The sequence below is a fragment of the Marmota monax genome, unplaced genomic scaffold (assembly GCF_021218885.2).
Source record: "Marmota monax isolate L192 unplaced genomic scaffold, Marmota_monax_Labrador192_F-V1.1 WCK01_AAM20220418_F8-fsc00057, whole genome shotgun sequence".
Classification (NCBI taxonomy): domain Eukaryota; kingdom Metazoa; phylum Chordata; class Mammalia; order Rodentia; family Sciuridae; genus Marmota; species Marmota monax.
Genome location: NW_026693933.1, coordinates 6,807,989 through 6,824,854, shown reverse-complemented (window position 1 = coordinate 6,824,854; position 16,866 = coordinate 6,807,989). Strand labels below are relative to the sequence as shown.

The 16,866-nt window shown below is 42.6% G+C and overlaps 1 protein-coding gene across 2 annotated transcripts; it reads left to right on the top strand.

The window, feature by feature from the left end:
• Positions 1-600: 600 nt before the first annotated feature.
• On the top strand, positions 601-3,310 carry Sp8 (Sp8 transcription factor). Of its 2 annotated transcripts, XM_058585311.1 has the most exons (3): positions 601-621; positions 1,596-1,991; positions 2,088-3,310. In XM_058585311.1, exons 1-3 carry the CDS (start codon positions 601-603, stop codon positions 3,096-3,098), a joined length of 1,428 nt encoding a protein of 475 aa, XP_058441294.1. In that variant the 3' UTR covers positions 3,099-3,310. The 2 variants fall into 2 exon arrangements, with proteins under 2 accessions (XP_058441294.1, XP_046319449.1); XM_046463493.2 differs by having other exon boundaries at positions 1,596-3,310.
• The last annotated feature ends 13,556 nt before the right edge of the window (positions 3,311-16,866 follow it).

The following is a 16,866-nucleotide window of genomic DNA, read 5'->3' as shown; positions in this document are numbered from 1 at the left end:
ACACCTCTCCCCCTCCCTCCACTTTGCCACTCAGTCCCTTTTCACTCTCTAGGTCAGTCGGACTCAGTTACAAGACAGTTCACTCGCACTCTTCCCTCACCACTCTCCAGCTCAGTCCCTCTAGGCACCCCCTTTGTCGCACACGCAGTAACACTGTCACATACAACACCTTTTTTTTTCTGCCCTACCTATTGTTTTCCCCATCTTATCACAATGTCACAGTCCCCCGCCCCATTTTTGCACTGTCCTCTCCTCGGCTTGGTCACACTCGCCGTTACAGTGTTACACACACACACACACACACACACTTTATAACACGCGCAGTCACCCCCGCCCCCTCCTGCTCATCGCACCCCCCCCCCCCCGCCCGCCGTGGCCGGCGGCGGCGCCGATGACCTCACGGCGCGCGCGCGGCGCGGCCCGGCGAGGCCGCAGATTGGCTGGCCGCGCCTCCGCGGCACTTCAAAGCCGGAGAGGGAGCTACAATTGTGGTGGAATGGGCGGAACTGATCATTGTATTGCACACCTCTAAAAAAAACACTGCCTCTGATTTATCAATATAAAAAAGATCCTCTGAGAGGAGGAGGGCACTTTTGTGTGATGGCAACTTCACTTCTAGGGGTGAGTCTCAGGATTTTCTCTTGCTGGTTTAATTAGTTTCCTTTTATTGCCGATTGGAGGGGGTTAAAGTCGCCCCGGCCAGGCCACGGGCTATCAGTCTCTCTATTGAGAGCTCCCCCCCCCCTTAAATACAAGTGAGTTTGGAGAAAAGAAAGAGGGGAAGAGGGGGGGCGAGTCACTTTTTTCAGCACAGGAAAAGGTTCGAAGGGCATTTTAGACAAGCCACCTCGCAGCGCCTGGCCGCTCCGGGCCCAGGAGTCCTGCGCGCATCCCATTTTACATGCGACGATTTCGGGGGTAAAGAGAGCAAGTTTTTCTTCTTGGGCAAACTGCAGTCTCCCCTTTCCCTTAAAAAATTCCTCAGCCCGCCTTGTCTTGCAGGTATGTTGAACTCGTCTTATTTTACTAATTATACTTACTAATATATACTTTTAAAAATAAAAGAAAAAAAGAAGAGCTTGTGAGCCCTTACAGTTTGACCTCTTTGGGTCTGGGAGAAGCAACCCAGCATGGGTTTGGGGGGACCGGAAAGTATTTTCAAAACTCTCTCTGGATTGCAGGGGAAACGCTCTTAAAAGCAATCCAATGGTTTTTTCCCCAGGCTTCTCGGCAAAGGAAACTTCCTTCGTCCCCAATTTGGACTTTTTGCTTGTTTGTTTCAAAGTGTCTGGGGCCTGTGTGCACAAGAGTGTTGTTTTAGGTGAGAATACTTGTCAAACTCTTCTGTAGCGTGGCGCCTTGCTCCCGAATCAGACGCCGGCAGCCAAACTTATCCCCTCCTGTAGAGTAGGAAGCAGCCGGGCGCCGGGGCTGTTGGGGGTGCCAGGTGAGTTGGTGGCTGCGCACTGCAGCGAGAGATGGGGTGCAGTGGGGCGTTTTGGAAGCCACCAGAGGACTAATGCATATTTCTTCCCTCCCTCCCCCACCGACCCTTTGCCCACCACCCCTCCCCCATCCTTCTCCTCTCCTTGCAGGAAGAACCGAGGTTGGGATCCACTCCTCTGGCCATGCTTGCAGCTACCTGTAATAAGATCGGCAGCCCCAGCCCGTCTCCCTCCTCCCTCTCGGACAGTACTTCTTCCTTTGGCAAAGGCTTCCACCCTTGGAAGAGATCCTCATCCTCTTCTTCCGGCAGCTGCAACGTAGTGGGTTCCAGTATCTCAAGCTTCGGAGTGTCTGGGGCCTCCAGGAACGGCGGCACGTCTTCGGCTGCCGCGGCGGCGGCGGCGGCGGCGGCGGCGGCCGCGGCCCTGGTGTCCGACTCATTCAGCTGCGGCGGCTCGCCGGGCTCCAGCGCCTTCTCCCTCACCTCCAGCAGCGCCGCCGCCGCCGCTGCTGCTGCCGCGGCCGCCGCCTCCAGCTCGCCCTTTGCCAACGACTATTCTGTGTTCCAGGCCCCCGGCGTCTCAGGGGGCAGCGGCGGCGGCGGCGGGGGTGGCGGCGGAGGCTCCTCCGCACACTCGCAGGACGGCTCCCACCAACCGGTGTTCATCTCCAAGGTGCACACCTCGGTGGACGGACTGCAGGGTATCTACCCGCGCGTGGGCATGGCGCACCCATACGAGTCGTGGTTTAAGCCCTCGCACCCAGGCCTGGGGGCCGCGGGCGACGTGGGCTCCGCCGGCGCCTCCAGCTGGTGGGACGTGGGCGCAGGCTGGATCGACGTGCAGAACCCGAACGGCGCGGCGGCGCTGCCGGGCTCGCTGCACCCCGCAGCCGGGGGGCTCCAGACCTCACTGCATTCGCCGCTCGGAGGCTACAACTCGGATTACTCAGGCCTGAGTCACTCGGCCTTCAGCAGCGGCGCCTCCTCGCACCTGCTCAGCCCCGCGGGGCAGCACCTCATGGACGGCTTCAAGCCAGTTCTGCCGGGCTCCTACCCGGACTCGGCACCATCTCCGCTGGCAGGCGCCGGGAGCTCCATGCTCAGCGCTGGGCCGTCGGCGCCGCTGGGGGGCTCCCCGCGTTCCTCCGCCCGCCGCTACTCTGGCCGAGCCACTTGCGACTGCCCCAACTGCCAGGAGGCAGAGCGGCTGGGGCCAGCCGGGGCAAGCCTGCGTCGCAAGGGCCTGCACAGCTGCCACATCCCTGGCTGCGGGAAGGTGTACGGTAAGACGTCGCACCTCAAGGCGCACCTGCGCTGGCACACGGGCGAACGGCCCTTCGTGTGCAACTGGCTCTTCTGCGGTAAGCGCTTCACGCGTTCCGACGAGCTGCAGCGGCACCTGCGGACCCACACCGGCGAGAAGCGCTTCGCCTGCCCGGTCTGCAACAAGCGCTTCATGCGTAGCGACCACCTCAGCAAGCACGTGAAGACGCACAGCGGCGGCGGCGGCGGCGGCTCTGCGGGATCGGGCAGCGGTGGCAAGAAGGGAAGCGACACCGACAGCGAGCACAGCGCCGCAGGCAGTCCGCCCTGCCACTCCCCGGAGCTGCTGCAGCCCCCTGAGCCCGGGCACCGCAATGGCCTAGAGTGACACAGCTCGCCCCGCACCTCTCCCCCACTTCCTCCCATCTGGGACCACTTGGTCCTTGTCTGTCCTGGCCTCGACTCCAGCCTCTCTCCACTGCACCCTGCGCGCTCTCTTTCGCTCGCTCTCTTTCTGTGTGTCCTGTCTCTCTCTTTCCTCTGACTTAATTTTGTGAAGGGATATGGACATGTAAGTAATACGCATCGATATCCCAGGCCCTGGCTTTCAAGTGCAGTTCGAACCTGTGCCCCTTCGCTTCCCTCCTCCATCCCAGGTTGCCCTAACTTTTAGAGGGCAGCGGACGCTTAAGTTAGATCTGGACGAATGTAGTGCCTGGGAGACCAGACCGCGAGCTTCCGCGCTGGCGGGAACAACTAGGCTGAGCAAGCTTGAGTTGGAGGGGTGGGGAGGGTGAGGCAGGAGGCCGGGCAGGGAATCTCAGCCGTGGCAGCGACTCTGTTCCAGAACCTCAGTTCTGGGCGTCTCTGCTAAAGAGGGCCCAGCTGGGCTGCTGCTTCTGCAGCGTGCGCCCGGCGCAGGTGGTCGAAGCTCGGTGGGGTGCGGGTCTGGCAGCACCTAGACCCAAGAGTTTGCAGATTTTAGCTTTTCCAGCGTCAGCCCTGCCTCTTTCTCTTTGTTCCCTGAGGTGGAACCAATGCAAGTTTCAGCAAAGGGTAGTCTTTTTTCGCTGCAACAGCCTTCTTTCTTCATTTTTTAAAATACTATAAAAGTAAGGGGGAAGAAATCAACCTTCCGCTTTGTTTCACTTCTAGTTTTTTTTTTTTTCCTTACCAGTGAGCGCGTCTTTCTCTCAAAACTGTGCTAATAATTGATCCCAAAGTTATTTTGATCACATTAACTTAACTTATGGGGTGGGGGTGGGGGTGAGGGTAGGTGTCTTTTTCTTATGCAAAAATATCCCTTTTCCGGTGAGACCAGATTAACTCTCTTCGTGTTTGTCCTTTTCTACCTCGTTTTCACCACTCCCGAGCATAATCTCCATCTTTTTTTGTTGTTGTTGTTAGTCCAGCGGTCAATTTGTATAGTACCCATTCCTGTAAATTCTTGCAATTCCTTGAAGATTTTAGGGTTAAACTTTTTTTGGTGTGATTTAAACTTATAAACAAGTGAAGACGGTATCACTTATTTCAGATGAGGCTGTAGGTTAAATGCCAAAAGAGGGAAATAGGAAAAAAAAAACTTTGTAAAATATATCTGAACCTAATGGTTTGTACAACTGGAGAATCGTTCTAGATTAGTTACCAATTAAATATAACTCCACCATTGTAAGGGTGTGAGGTGCAGTTGTCCAAGAGACGATTTTGTATAGTATTTTTTCTTGTACATTATTTCCAGTAAATATTTGAAAATATATTGAAGTAAACTTGATTTTTTTTTGTCACAAGAAAATATTAAGAGTTATTGTGGCAGTTCTCATGAGCTGCAGGATTTTTGAACTCACTTCTGGAGGTGCAGAGCCACAAACGCACTTTCCGGGCCTAGTTTTGCTCGAATATGAATTTAGATAGGTATCAAACTGTAACTAAGACAATATTTGATAAATGTTGGATGACATTTAATTTAATGGAGCATGTACTTATTTGCATTTGCTGGCAGTTCAGGCATAGTTAAAGTGAGAGTTCTCCTATATTTCATAATAACTGGGTCTGCCAAAACCCATGTATTAAATAAATTGTCCAAGTGAAACTCGACTAACCTTGGCCTTTGTGTATTTCCTGAAGGTAATATTGTTAACTGTTAATAAACACTCCTGACACTACATTTAAATGTTTGCAGATTCTGCAAACTAATTGCTCATTGTAATGTTGAAATAATTTGGATATTTCACATTGAAATGAAAAGCCTTTCTCTGGAACATTTTAGACTTGCATTTTAAATGCATGAAATGTAATTGATTTATTTGTAATATTTTAAATGGTATTAATAAACTCATAAAAGACTAGGCCAGTTAATTTGTATTTTTTCCCCCTTTTTAAACTATGGACATATGCATTTTATCTTCAGTTTAAATGTCTAATTTAAACAAAATATGACCCTGTTTTGTGGTAATATTTAAATAATTGCCTTTAAGATATTAGATGGAAAGATCTATTTGGCAAAGCTGTGTTTTCTCTATTTACCAAGATAAAGATTATAGAGTCTAAGAAATGTAATTAATTATTTACCAGATTTAGCTCATAGCATCAGGATTTACTTACCTCTTAAAGTTTGTAGTAAGTCACCAGACAATTCAGAAAAAATTTTCCCTATTCTGCTTCCTTGTAAGTCTCCAGAAGAAATCAGCTTGTTGGCCATTGATTGCATTTAGTATTTAAAAGGCCAAGCCTTACATTGGAAGATCAATACTTCTAAAATAAAAACATGGGTTTGGGGATAACTTTTGTTGTTAGAAGGTGGAGGAGGTCAAGCTAACAAAAGCTTGTTTTTGGCATTCCATGTCTTAGCTAAAGATTATGTAGAGGTAAATATCAGTAGTAGATTCCTGTTGAAATGAGTTATCTGTGCTTTTAAAGTTTCTAAACAGCCACCAAAGAAAAGGAAGGTTAAACCTTAATCTATTTACTAGGCTATTGTTCAAAGGTGTCAATGATGCCAATAAAAAATATTGTCTTGTTATGTCTAAGTGCATTTAAGCAATGGGTGTTTCTTGAGCCATACTTTGAAACATAAAATACTTTAAATGTTGATTGATGTTATATCAAACTATTTCACTATTAGATTAATATTATTATTTTGAATCAAATTGAATAAAAAGTTAGTGTGTTCAGATTCTAATAAGTTTAGCTTCTTTCTTTCTGTTTGTATTCTCCCATCCTAAGTTCAGTCTTGGTATATACATCATGAAGTGAAAGTTTCCACTGAAATTTATTTTAAAGTGGTTAGAATACATAGAAACCATGAAAATACAGAGTGCCATGAATATTATGAATTCCAGCAAAAAGAAACCAATTAGAGGTTTGTAGTTAAATATGTTTTTGAACAATGCAGGCTTAATCCTGCTGTCTGCAGATGTTTGAGGCCTCCAATCATTATGGTTTTAAGACAAATAAGTAAGCTCTGATTCTTTGGTATACTATAGCTATAAATTATGGTGATTAAAAAAATAAAAAGTCTCTTTCTGTCACTTTCTTCCTAGGAATAACATGCAGAACACAGTTTAAGTGTTTTTCTTTTTTATTGAAAGTTGCAGTGCTGAGGGATTCGGAAAGAACCGTTCTGAAGGAGTTAAATGTAGTGTCAGGTAAGAGGAAAGCTGCTTGGTACATTTATAATCTCAGTTGCATTACATGTAGAACCTGTATTTGCTCTCAGAGGTGGGTTATGGCAAGGAAAGATTTGTTTAGAAGAAGATTTCTTTGGGGTGGTTAAAGGGGACTGATTTTTTTTTTTTTTTTTTGGTTGTTGAATAGATGTGCAAATTTCCACTTCTTCCTTTGGCTCCACATCCTTCCAGCTCTATTTCAGTTTCTTTTAATGGTTACTGAGTAGCATTTCTATATTAGTTTTCTGCAGGTGAGCACAGTTACCCTTTGGGGAATGAATATCCTTTGGGAAGGACAGAGATGAAATACAAAATTCATTTTCCGCCCTTCCTGCTTTGTCTGAGATAAAGCACTTAGCAATGACTGGAGGCTCACTCAGATGAAGCTGAAATCTGGGTCTCAGTTTGAACCAAAGAACAAGCTTCCGGTCTTGCATTGATCAAGGTAGAGCCAAACTAGCTGTTGACCCAGTGGCCAGCAAGTATCAGCCCATCTTCCAGATACTGGCAGAGGGCTGAACAACTCAATCCAAACTTTCTATATCCTCATCTCTTCCCCAAACTTGAGTGTTTCTTTCCTATCCTGGTTTCTTTCTTTCCCTTTCTCTCCCCTCCCCCCTTTCTTGCTCCACACCCCTCTTTTGGGATGGTCTAAGTCACTTAGGTATATGACTGTGATTTGGTGAGGTTGGATCAGCTAAAATATTTTATGCTAGAAACTTAAACAAATATTACTCTCCTATATCACCTGACACTGGAAAGAATTCCTGGATGGGTTTTCTTTCTTTCCACTCCTCTTATCCCAGTCTTGGAATCACTTTTCAACTGGATTTCCCTTGGGGAGGAAATGATAAAATTTAAAATTAAAGACAAGCAGGTGATGAGACTGGATTCCTGTGTGAGCAGATTAGTAGTTCTACCATCAATATTTTCACTCCCCTCCCCATCTTTTGGTGGAATTATTGAATGGAATGTTATGGAAGGCCTGTAGAGGAATTTATTTAAAATAAATACTTTTTTTTTTTTAAATTTTAGAGGATTAGCTCAAAGGTCAGATGATATTTTTGACAGATAAATTTAGGCAGGGACCTACAGGGAAAGAAAAGTATGAATTTGATTATTTTCTGGTTGCTTAAGATAGTAGAGAAAAAAATAAAAGAATGTCTACATTTTATTCAATTTTTCATAAAAATAAGACTCAAGGGGATATTGATTCAGGTATTTTGAATAAGCTGTGGTTTTTAATTTTCCTATTGATTTTTGATGATTGTGTCCAAACAGGCATTATTTCTCCCTTCATATCTAAAATAACCCAGGGTAGTATCAATCTCCCTCTCCCTGCCCCAACCCCTCTCTTTCTCTCTTGGGTTTCTACAATTGTTCCTCCCCTTTCCCATTCTTCCTTCCTCCCTCCCTCCCTAAAATGGCCCAATAGATTAATTCTATCATTGTGTTTCAAGAAAATGGTGGTTTTTTCAGGAATCAAAAAAGTAATGCTGAACTTATTTTAAGTTAGGGCTGTTGTTCTGAGTGATATCTTTTGAAGAGTTTGCTCGATGTGCAATTGTTGCTGTTGTTAAAAAAAAAAAAAAAGATGCAGAACTTCCTTGTGTCCTCCTTATTTCCTGCTTCCGGATTAAAGGAAAGCCCGTAATTCCTTGCCCCTCTTGGACCCCAGCCGCTATGGTTGAAGAGGACGCGCGTCAGTGGCTATCTCTTTAGATTCGCTGCACTTACTATGAGCAATAGTGTTGATTTGCTGCGGCAGGGGAGAGGGGGGATCTATTTTCTTTAGTCCCTGGGCGCGTGTTTAATTTAATTTAATTTTCTGTGGAGTCTCCTGGCGGCGGGAAAGCAGCCTTGTACATTTTGCTTTGGTTTCTAAGGACAGTCGGGACTCCAAGAGCTCTAGGGACAGACAGGAGGTCCTGGGGTGACCTAGAACCAGAGATATAGCGCTCGCTGCAGCCTGCCGCTTTTTATTGTTGTTCTAAAGCCATGCTTTCAAGTTCATCTTGTTTTAAGCGCACTCCCCAACTTTGCTCCTCCGGCAATATCTTGCTGAGAGCGGGAGAAGGCTGGAGGCGCCCTCTGATTCCCGCAGGGGTCTTTGCTAAGGTCCAGCCTGCTTATAGTTTTTCTCTTCTTTTTTTAAATGAAGTCAGGGGGAGGTTTGGAACTGAAGAGGATTTCCCGGCCTTTCTAAAAGCTACGTCCTGCTTTATAACCTCCTGGACATAACCGGGGCTCTCAGATCCTGGAAATATTGCCGGAAGGGGTGCGGGCTGGTGAGCCTCATTCCCAGGTGGAGGGTAGTATCTGAAGGTGGGCAGCGGTCTAAGGTCTTCCGCCATCCCCGGCCCAGGCTGGGACCCACCCGCCCCTCCGATTGCAGGCGTCAGCGGTCCCCCGCACATCTCTGTGCACACAAAGGCGCTGCAGCCGCCTCCGCCCGCTACGTGGACAGCGAGCGCCACCCTGTGCTCCGTGCCCGCCCTGCAGCGAGCGCTTCGCGCCTGGGCTACACTGTCTCAACCCGGCCTGCCATTCCTGGTGTGCCTGACCTTGGGCAAACCCAGGCTTAAAGTCGCCTCGGTGAAGCTCACCCGCGTTCATCTCTGAGCCCTCTAATGAAGCTGGGACCGATGAGGGTGAGGGATTCCTGTCCCTTACCCTAGTCTCCAAAGTTTTAGCAACTTCCTATTGCCACTAGCCGTCCCAGCGCTTAGGGCCTCAGTGCCTCTCTCCTTATCCCTAGGTGGAGCTCCCCTAGCTGTGTCCTGCCAGGGCCACCCGAACCTGCTGTGTTGCAGACAGGCCGAGGTCATTCTTCCCAAACTTGTAGATTTCTCTTCGGCTTTGTCCTCGACTGCCTACTCCCATTCACCTCCTGGGCACTTCTCTTAACCAAAGTGCTTTGTAGTCACTCACACCAGCCTTCTCTTCCCCGCTGCAGTGTCCTCCACAGGTGGGATGTTTTATTCTTGTCATTTTATTGTGAGTTTTGCTAGACTCAATAGAGAAACGTAAGCACCTTTTCTCACGCTGTTATTATAAAGAGAGCAAAAATTGAATCTGGCTGTGCAAACTTTTTGATTTCAGGAGTCAAAGAAAAATTTAACCGCCGCCCCGGTGACTACCTTTGGGGGGTGGGGTGGGAAGGAATTTGATAGGTATATATTGAATCAGGATACCTGTTGAGCAGAACTAAACTTTTCTTTAGTGACTTGCACCGAAAGGTGGGCTTCCTTTCCCCTCTGCTCTTCCTTCTGATCTTTTAGGCATGCTAAATATTTGGGGAACATGAACAATATTCTCCAGGTTGTATTTTGGTGACATGAAAGGACATGAGGATAGATCAACCCCTCAGAAAAGAGCACTGTGCTCCCTTTAAAGATTTTTACTTGGAGAATGTACCTGCCGCTTCCTAGGTTGTCTCAGGAAAGGAGCTAGACTTAGGCCTTTTGGTCTTGGAAGCTCATAGCTCAGGCTGGACCCATGGATTCCACTTTGCATCCTTGAGATACGCCAAGCATTAAAGCTGGCGATTATTGATGGCTACGCACGAACTTCTATATATCTTTAAAGCGCTCTGTGTAGGAGGCAGCATAAATCTTAAGCACTTACAATAATCGAGTTTCCTGGGACGAACACCTGTGCATTACTGGGTTCCAGCCACGTCCCTCCTGTGATGAAAAACTAGAGCTCTCCTGAGCTATGTGGGGAAGGAAATGGGTAGTCTACCTTGTGGATCTCGCACGAAAAGCCCCTGAAGCCATGGGTAGGAGCAATTTGGCCGCCAGGAGATCCAGGATATAATTGACACGTCCACCTCCGGAGCCGCCACCACCCTCCTCCCTCAAACCAGCTGGTGATGGGAGCTCCCACCCCACCCCCTCGCTCCGGGGTCCGGAAAGCCGGGAAGCGCTGGAATGCCGCGTTCTCTCACCCTATTGTATCTAGGTGTTGCAAACCACTGAAGGACAGAGTTTCGTGCTTTGATCTCATGTCCCAGTCATTCTTTAGCACAGAGGGGCGAGTTTAAATTAAATTTCTTTCTCTGCTGATAAGTTCTAATGGGCCTCAGAAGGTGAATAATTATGCAGTAACATTTCATGGATTGTTGGAGTGGGGATTCCCACTGCGCTGTCACCAGGAACAGAATTTCCCTCGTATGCTCAATGTTAAATGAAGCTTTGCAAGTAAGCCACAAGTGTCTTTCAAATCTCAATGCAGGTGATCTAGTCCTTTCCTCCTCTCACATTGCTTGCCTCTGAAAAGCACGTTCTTGGTTTTTGTTGTTTACGTTTTATTCGCGGTTTAAAAATGCTTTTAAAATTAATACTTAAACATCCTATTTTTGATGGCAAAAAAGTACTTTGATAGTAAATCAAGACAAATACACTGATGAGAGCTAGGTCACATTTTGCTGGAAAAAGGCAGAGGCAACTACCTGGAATTTGCCTCCACATACCTGGACTTAGGTGGGCTACTTTTCTTGACTTCTTTTAGTGGACTAGTGCTTTTTTGCTTGATTCCTGAGAAAAAGGGTCAGGACCTGGAGCTGCTGCAGGCATAAGATTTGAAGAGTTCTTTATCCAACTAATTTCTGAACCGGTGCAGTTTAGAAATAGACTTTTCATGGGGAAAGGTTAAAAAGAAAAGTGACTTGAATACTTCATGCAAAATAGCCACCTATTACAAAATGTGGACTTGATTTTAGGAGGTTTCAATTTACAGTTAATTTTCTCCCAAGCTAGATGAGAAACAGCTTCAAAAGTTTGAATTTGTAAATGGGTCTTTGATACTCAGAAAGAAAGAAATCAGACTCTTAACCTTAAAAAACAAAAACAAAACAAAAAAACCTCTGAATTTGTAATTTAAAAGCACAATGGAACTCTTTATTGTTTTGGTTTTTAAAGAAAATTCTTTATTCTCCATCAGTGCTTCATTGCATAGCTTTTTCCTTGTTTACTTTTCTTCCCTTTAAATTTCTTCCCTTAAATGAATTGAGCTCCCACAAGCTTTAAGATTTCTAAACCAACACATAGAAACTGGAGCCTGCTTATCAAGTTTTCACTCCTCTCTTGGCAACTAATTTAAAAGGGCCCAAACAATGAGCTGATTTACATTATGCTCATTTCACCCTGAGCTCTGTGCTAGTGTTGAAAAACCCTCCATAATTCACCTTGGGTTATCTTTACATCTTTGGGGGAACCAACCCTTCCAGCTTTAAGATTTCTAGCCATTCCATTTTAAGCACTGAAATAGAAGAAAGAAAGTAGATGTTTTTCTTCCCTCCACTCAGAGTTCAAGTGATTGTCTAGTTCAACTGAAAATAAAGGATTTGTACTGCCCAATTTTGCACCCAATTTAATTCCCCTAATTATGTGGGCACCCTGTCATCAGGTTTCCCATCCTTTCAGGAAGTTTTGTATTCCTTGTATGCTGATCAATGCTTCATTTCTCTCTTACACACCTATCCCTTATTTTGTTTTTGTTTTTTTCCACCCTAAGCAGGTTCTTTCCCCATTCAATTTATGAACAATGGCCTCTTTAAGGGAGGGGGAACCTAGTGGCAGATGGAAATGTATTTAAAAGATATTCACATGATTTAGTGATGCTTTTTAAATATTATGGAGTTATACATAGTTAAATGGAATTTGTGACAATTATGGAGTTATATGTACTTCAGTGGAATTTGTGCCAATTTGTCTACAGATACATGAAGTCATCATTTAGGGACAATAATCTTTCTTATGACTTTTTTTTCCCCCCAAAGTTGAAGAAAATGAAGTTCTTCTGGGTGATAAGAATAGATTTTGTGCTTTTTGAGGCAAATTAAGTCTTGCATTCTTTCTTCTGATCAATAATGATATTTGACTCAAAATTACAGTGTTTAAGTATGGGTAAGGTACTCATATATTACACTTCCTATGTCCTCAATATGGGCATATTTTAGTGACTGTCACAAATGAATGTTGTACTAGTAATGAAGACAACAGTAAGACAACCTTCTAAATATTTTGGCAATAGAACATTGTATATTCTTTCACTACATTCATTTTGTAGAAAGCATATGATATAATATACTAATTATTAAATGAAGTGCATTGCTTAGTGACATATTTACTTATGCTTTAGTAGGTATATCCTGGAAAATCAGATTTAATGAAGTTTTCCATTCTTAAAATTCTACCTGCTTTGAAGACAATGTGTTTATTTCACACAAGAGAAATAACAAATCCCTGATGTAGAGAAATGGTATTTATTGTGAAGTGGTTTTGAACTACTTTTATTATTTTGTGTCCAAAAGCAATGACTTGGTTTTTATTTTTTTAATACTTTATTTTAATTAAATTTTTATTTTAGGATTTTAGGTTTATAAAATAGTTATAAAAATAGTAAATAGAGTTCTTGTGATTTTCCCTGTTGTTAACATCTGATATTGTGATGCTATATTTGTCAAACTTAAGAAATCAGTATTTATGTAGGTTATTTTTATTTCAATGAAGAAATAAAGGCAAAAAATTTAGCATGTTCCATTAATTTAGTTTTAGGATGTAACTTTAAAAATCATTCCCCTCTCTCTCTCTCTCTGTATGTGTATGTATATACATACACATACACACACACACACACGCACGCACACACACACATACACATATATATATATACACACACCCCACCACACCCCACCAGCTGGTCTATATATTAAATTAATAAGTTGAAAAATATTCTCAGGTATATATCTTTAAGATATAGTTTCTTACAATGAGAAATTTTTGTTTCTTTTATAGTCAACTAAAATCTCAGAAAACATTTAGTTCAGTTTTACATTTTTATTTCATGTATGAAAACATCAGTCACTTTTAAATATTTAATAGTTTCATTTCAAATTGCCACAGTAGATTTTTAGTAATATTCTGTTTGTAGCCTATACCTATTTTTTTTTTATTTTAACACACATTTATTTACTTAGGTTCTGGGATTGAACCTGGGGCACTTTACCACTGTCGCTCCCAACTCTTTTTATTTTTTATTTTGAGACAGGGTCTTGCTCATTTGCTGAGGCTGGCTTCAGACTTGCAGTCTTCCTGCATCAGCATTGCAAGTAGCAGGGATTACAGGTGTGTGTTGTTGGCTCCTATTTTTAATTCTGTAATTTAAAATGACTAATTTACTCATTATTTTCCTTAATATCGTAGTGACAAAAAATAAATAATCTAATGATTTGATTGATTTTCCCCCATATGTTTCAACTTAATTTTTAGGATATTTTTGTTAAGGAACTGAGCTTGTTGTAGTATAGAAAGCTTTGTAGCCTAATAGTTGGTGGGGCATGGTGGCACATACCTGTAATCCCAGCTACTTTAGAGGCTGAGGCAAGAGGATGGCAAGTTCAAGGCCAAGGCTACTCAGGGAGACCCTGCCTCAAAGTAAAACAAAAACAAAAAACAATCCCCTGTGCTGCAAAAAACAAAAATTAAATGCAAACAAAAAAATCCAAACTTAATTGTTGAATCTCTTTTCTAGCACAGGTAAGTATCTTCTGCACTCCATGGAGTAATATATTTGCATATGTTTTTGTCTTATTTAAGTAAGATTATAAGGAGTTTCAGCATAAAGGAAAATATTCCTTATTTATAATATATTTTCATTATACCTAAGGCTGCCAGCTAAAATACAGAATGTACAATTATATTTGAATTTTAGAAAAAAAATTCTTTTTCAGTATTGAGGATGCTTCATGCAATAATTAAGCCATATTTATACTAAAAATGATTTGTGTTTTTTGAAATCCAAATTTAAATGGATGTCCTGATTTTTCTTTTCTTTCTTTCTTTTTAAATAGACTTGTATCTATCAGAACCAAACTTAAAAAAAAAAGTCTGTAGAACAACAAAGTGGCATCTGTTCATGAAAATGCTAAGGGTAGTATTCTGTATTGTTTTAAAAGGGAAATGCAGGGCATGAAGAAGTTATGATCTATTCACTACTGGGGGGGTGGACATATAAATTGATTTTCCTATAACTCTTCAGTTTTTTATTTTTTGTATGTGTAGTTTCATTTTGGGCTATTCTTATATATTTAGAACACTAGTATCTAACATTGCTAAGAAAATATACCTAGCTTCTGAGTAAAGAATACGTTGATTCTTGTTGATCTGAAGCTCCACACTTCTTTCTAATATGAATGCTGTAAAAAAGGAGATATTTAAAAATATACATTGAATTTCTATTCATTAGATTCATGCAATTTTAACCATGCATTTAAGTTTTATTCCTGCCTATTCTGTTCCCCTGTACCTTCCACCTACTCTTTGGTTGAATTGCTCTCACTTGCACAAATGTGGACTCTATTTCTAGAAGTTGTAGCAGTAGTACTGCATACCATATTCTCCAGCTAGGTATTCCATGAATTGTAATTAAATAATCAAAAGTTAAAGTTCTTTATCCCTTGAAGATTTTTTTTCCTTCTGTGTAAATACTAGTAATATTCCCATGCATATGTTCATGGTATTTTCTCAAAAAGCAACCCATTACATAACAGTTTGCTCTCTTGTGCTTCATTTGTACTATTAATACAATTTTTTGAATAGTTTCCTGTCTGTTAATTATTGTTAGGACCCTGCCATCCAAGGTTTATCACTCTTGCCTTCACGTAGACCATACAGAATAAATAAAAACAATATTGACAGACCAGGTATGTCAACCAGACAAATCAGGAAGAAAACATAAACTTTTACCCATAAACTGGGGTGTATTTTGGATCCAGGTTTCAAGAGAGCCACTCTGTAGGTTCTGCTTTTATCAGAAATTACTGAGAGAGGGCGGAAGAACCTGGGGGCTGGGAAATTTAGGAAATCCTATTCTAAAGAACAACTTGCTAGTAGCACTCCCTGGGAAGGTCAGTTGTATAAAGACTCCCACATTTCCTTACTGCCACCCTCCTATCCGCCCACCTCCTTACTTTGTTTTATAAAACCAATTAGATATTCATTTGGATTAATAAATATTTAAAAAATATAATGACCTCTGTGAATTCTAAGGGAGACATTCATATGTAAGTACAAGTTTCTCTAATCATATGACTGCCTCTATCCTAATTCAAGAACTTTATATTTCAATGAATTTTAATTATTTTTTTCTGATGTTGGGTTTCTACTTAGGGCTTCATGCATGCTAGTAAGTACTCTATCACCATGGTATATTCCTAGGCCTCGATACAAGTCTTAAACTTCATTTTTTGGAGACAATGAAAAGCTTACAGAAAAATCCAAGAAATTGTGAGTTAGTGCAGGACACCAAGATGGCTTAATCTTATTCTTTGTATATAACAATTGCATCATTATAGTATTTTTTTCAGGTGATTTTTTTCTTACATATAGGCGTGAGATTATAGCCTGCTTTTCCCCCCATTGATATTAAAATGAATTTCTCTTATGTCAAAAATCTTTGCAAACATAAATTTAAATGGCTAAAAATACTATATTAAATGTATACATCAAAATGTAACCTGTTCCCTTAGTATTGGGCATTTAGCTTTTCTCAAGTGATTGTTATTATACATAATACTGCACTGAACCTTTATATATGACCTGTTGTTTATTTCCTTAGGGTACTAGAAGAGCAGGAATTTCTAAGTACAAGAACATTTTTAAAGGTCCTAAATAGAAATGACCAGATTACTCTCCAGTAAGGAGATAGCAATTTATACTCCAACAAACAATGGCTGAGACAATCAGACTTGAACCTCACCAATCCTTGAACCTTGGATTTTTTTGTACCAGGGGTTGAACCCAGGGGCTCCCTAACCACTGAGCCATATCCCCAGCACTTTTCTGTATTTTATTTAGATACAGGGTTTCACTGAGTTACTTAGGCCCCTGATAAATAGCTGAGGCTGGCTTCTGACCTTGTGATCCTCCTGCCTTAGCCTTCCGAGCCGCTGGGATTACAGGCATGCGCCACCTCGTCTGGCCTCCAGCCCTTTCTATTTTTTATTTTTTTATTTTGAGACAGGGTCTCACTAAGTTGTTTAGGTCCTCATTAAGTTGTTGAGGCTAGACTCAAACTTGTGATCCTCCTGCCTCAGCCTCCCAAGTTTCTGGGATGATAGGCAAGTGACACCACATTTGGAAATTTGTGTGTGTGTGTGTGTGTGTGTGTGTATATATATATATATATATATATATATATAGCTTTAATAAGAAATAAATGAATCTTACTGTTGTTTTACATAGCAAATTTTAAATTCTTAAACTCCTTTCCTTGTTTTTAATTGCCATTTTAATGTCTTCCTGAATGAATTGTCCCTCCACCTTATGCCCTTTGGAGAATGGGCGCCCCAGAATACAAAGTGAGGCATAGGATCTGGGCCAATGGTGTACCTTCTGGGGAAAGGAGGTGCTGGATCTGAAAGCAGGAACTCCCTTCAAGCCTCTGTGCACGCACACACAGTTGCCTTAAATTGGGACTGGAAAGTCA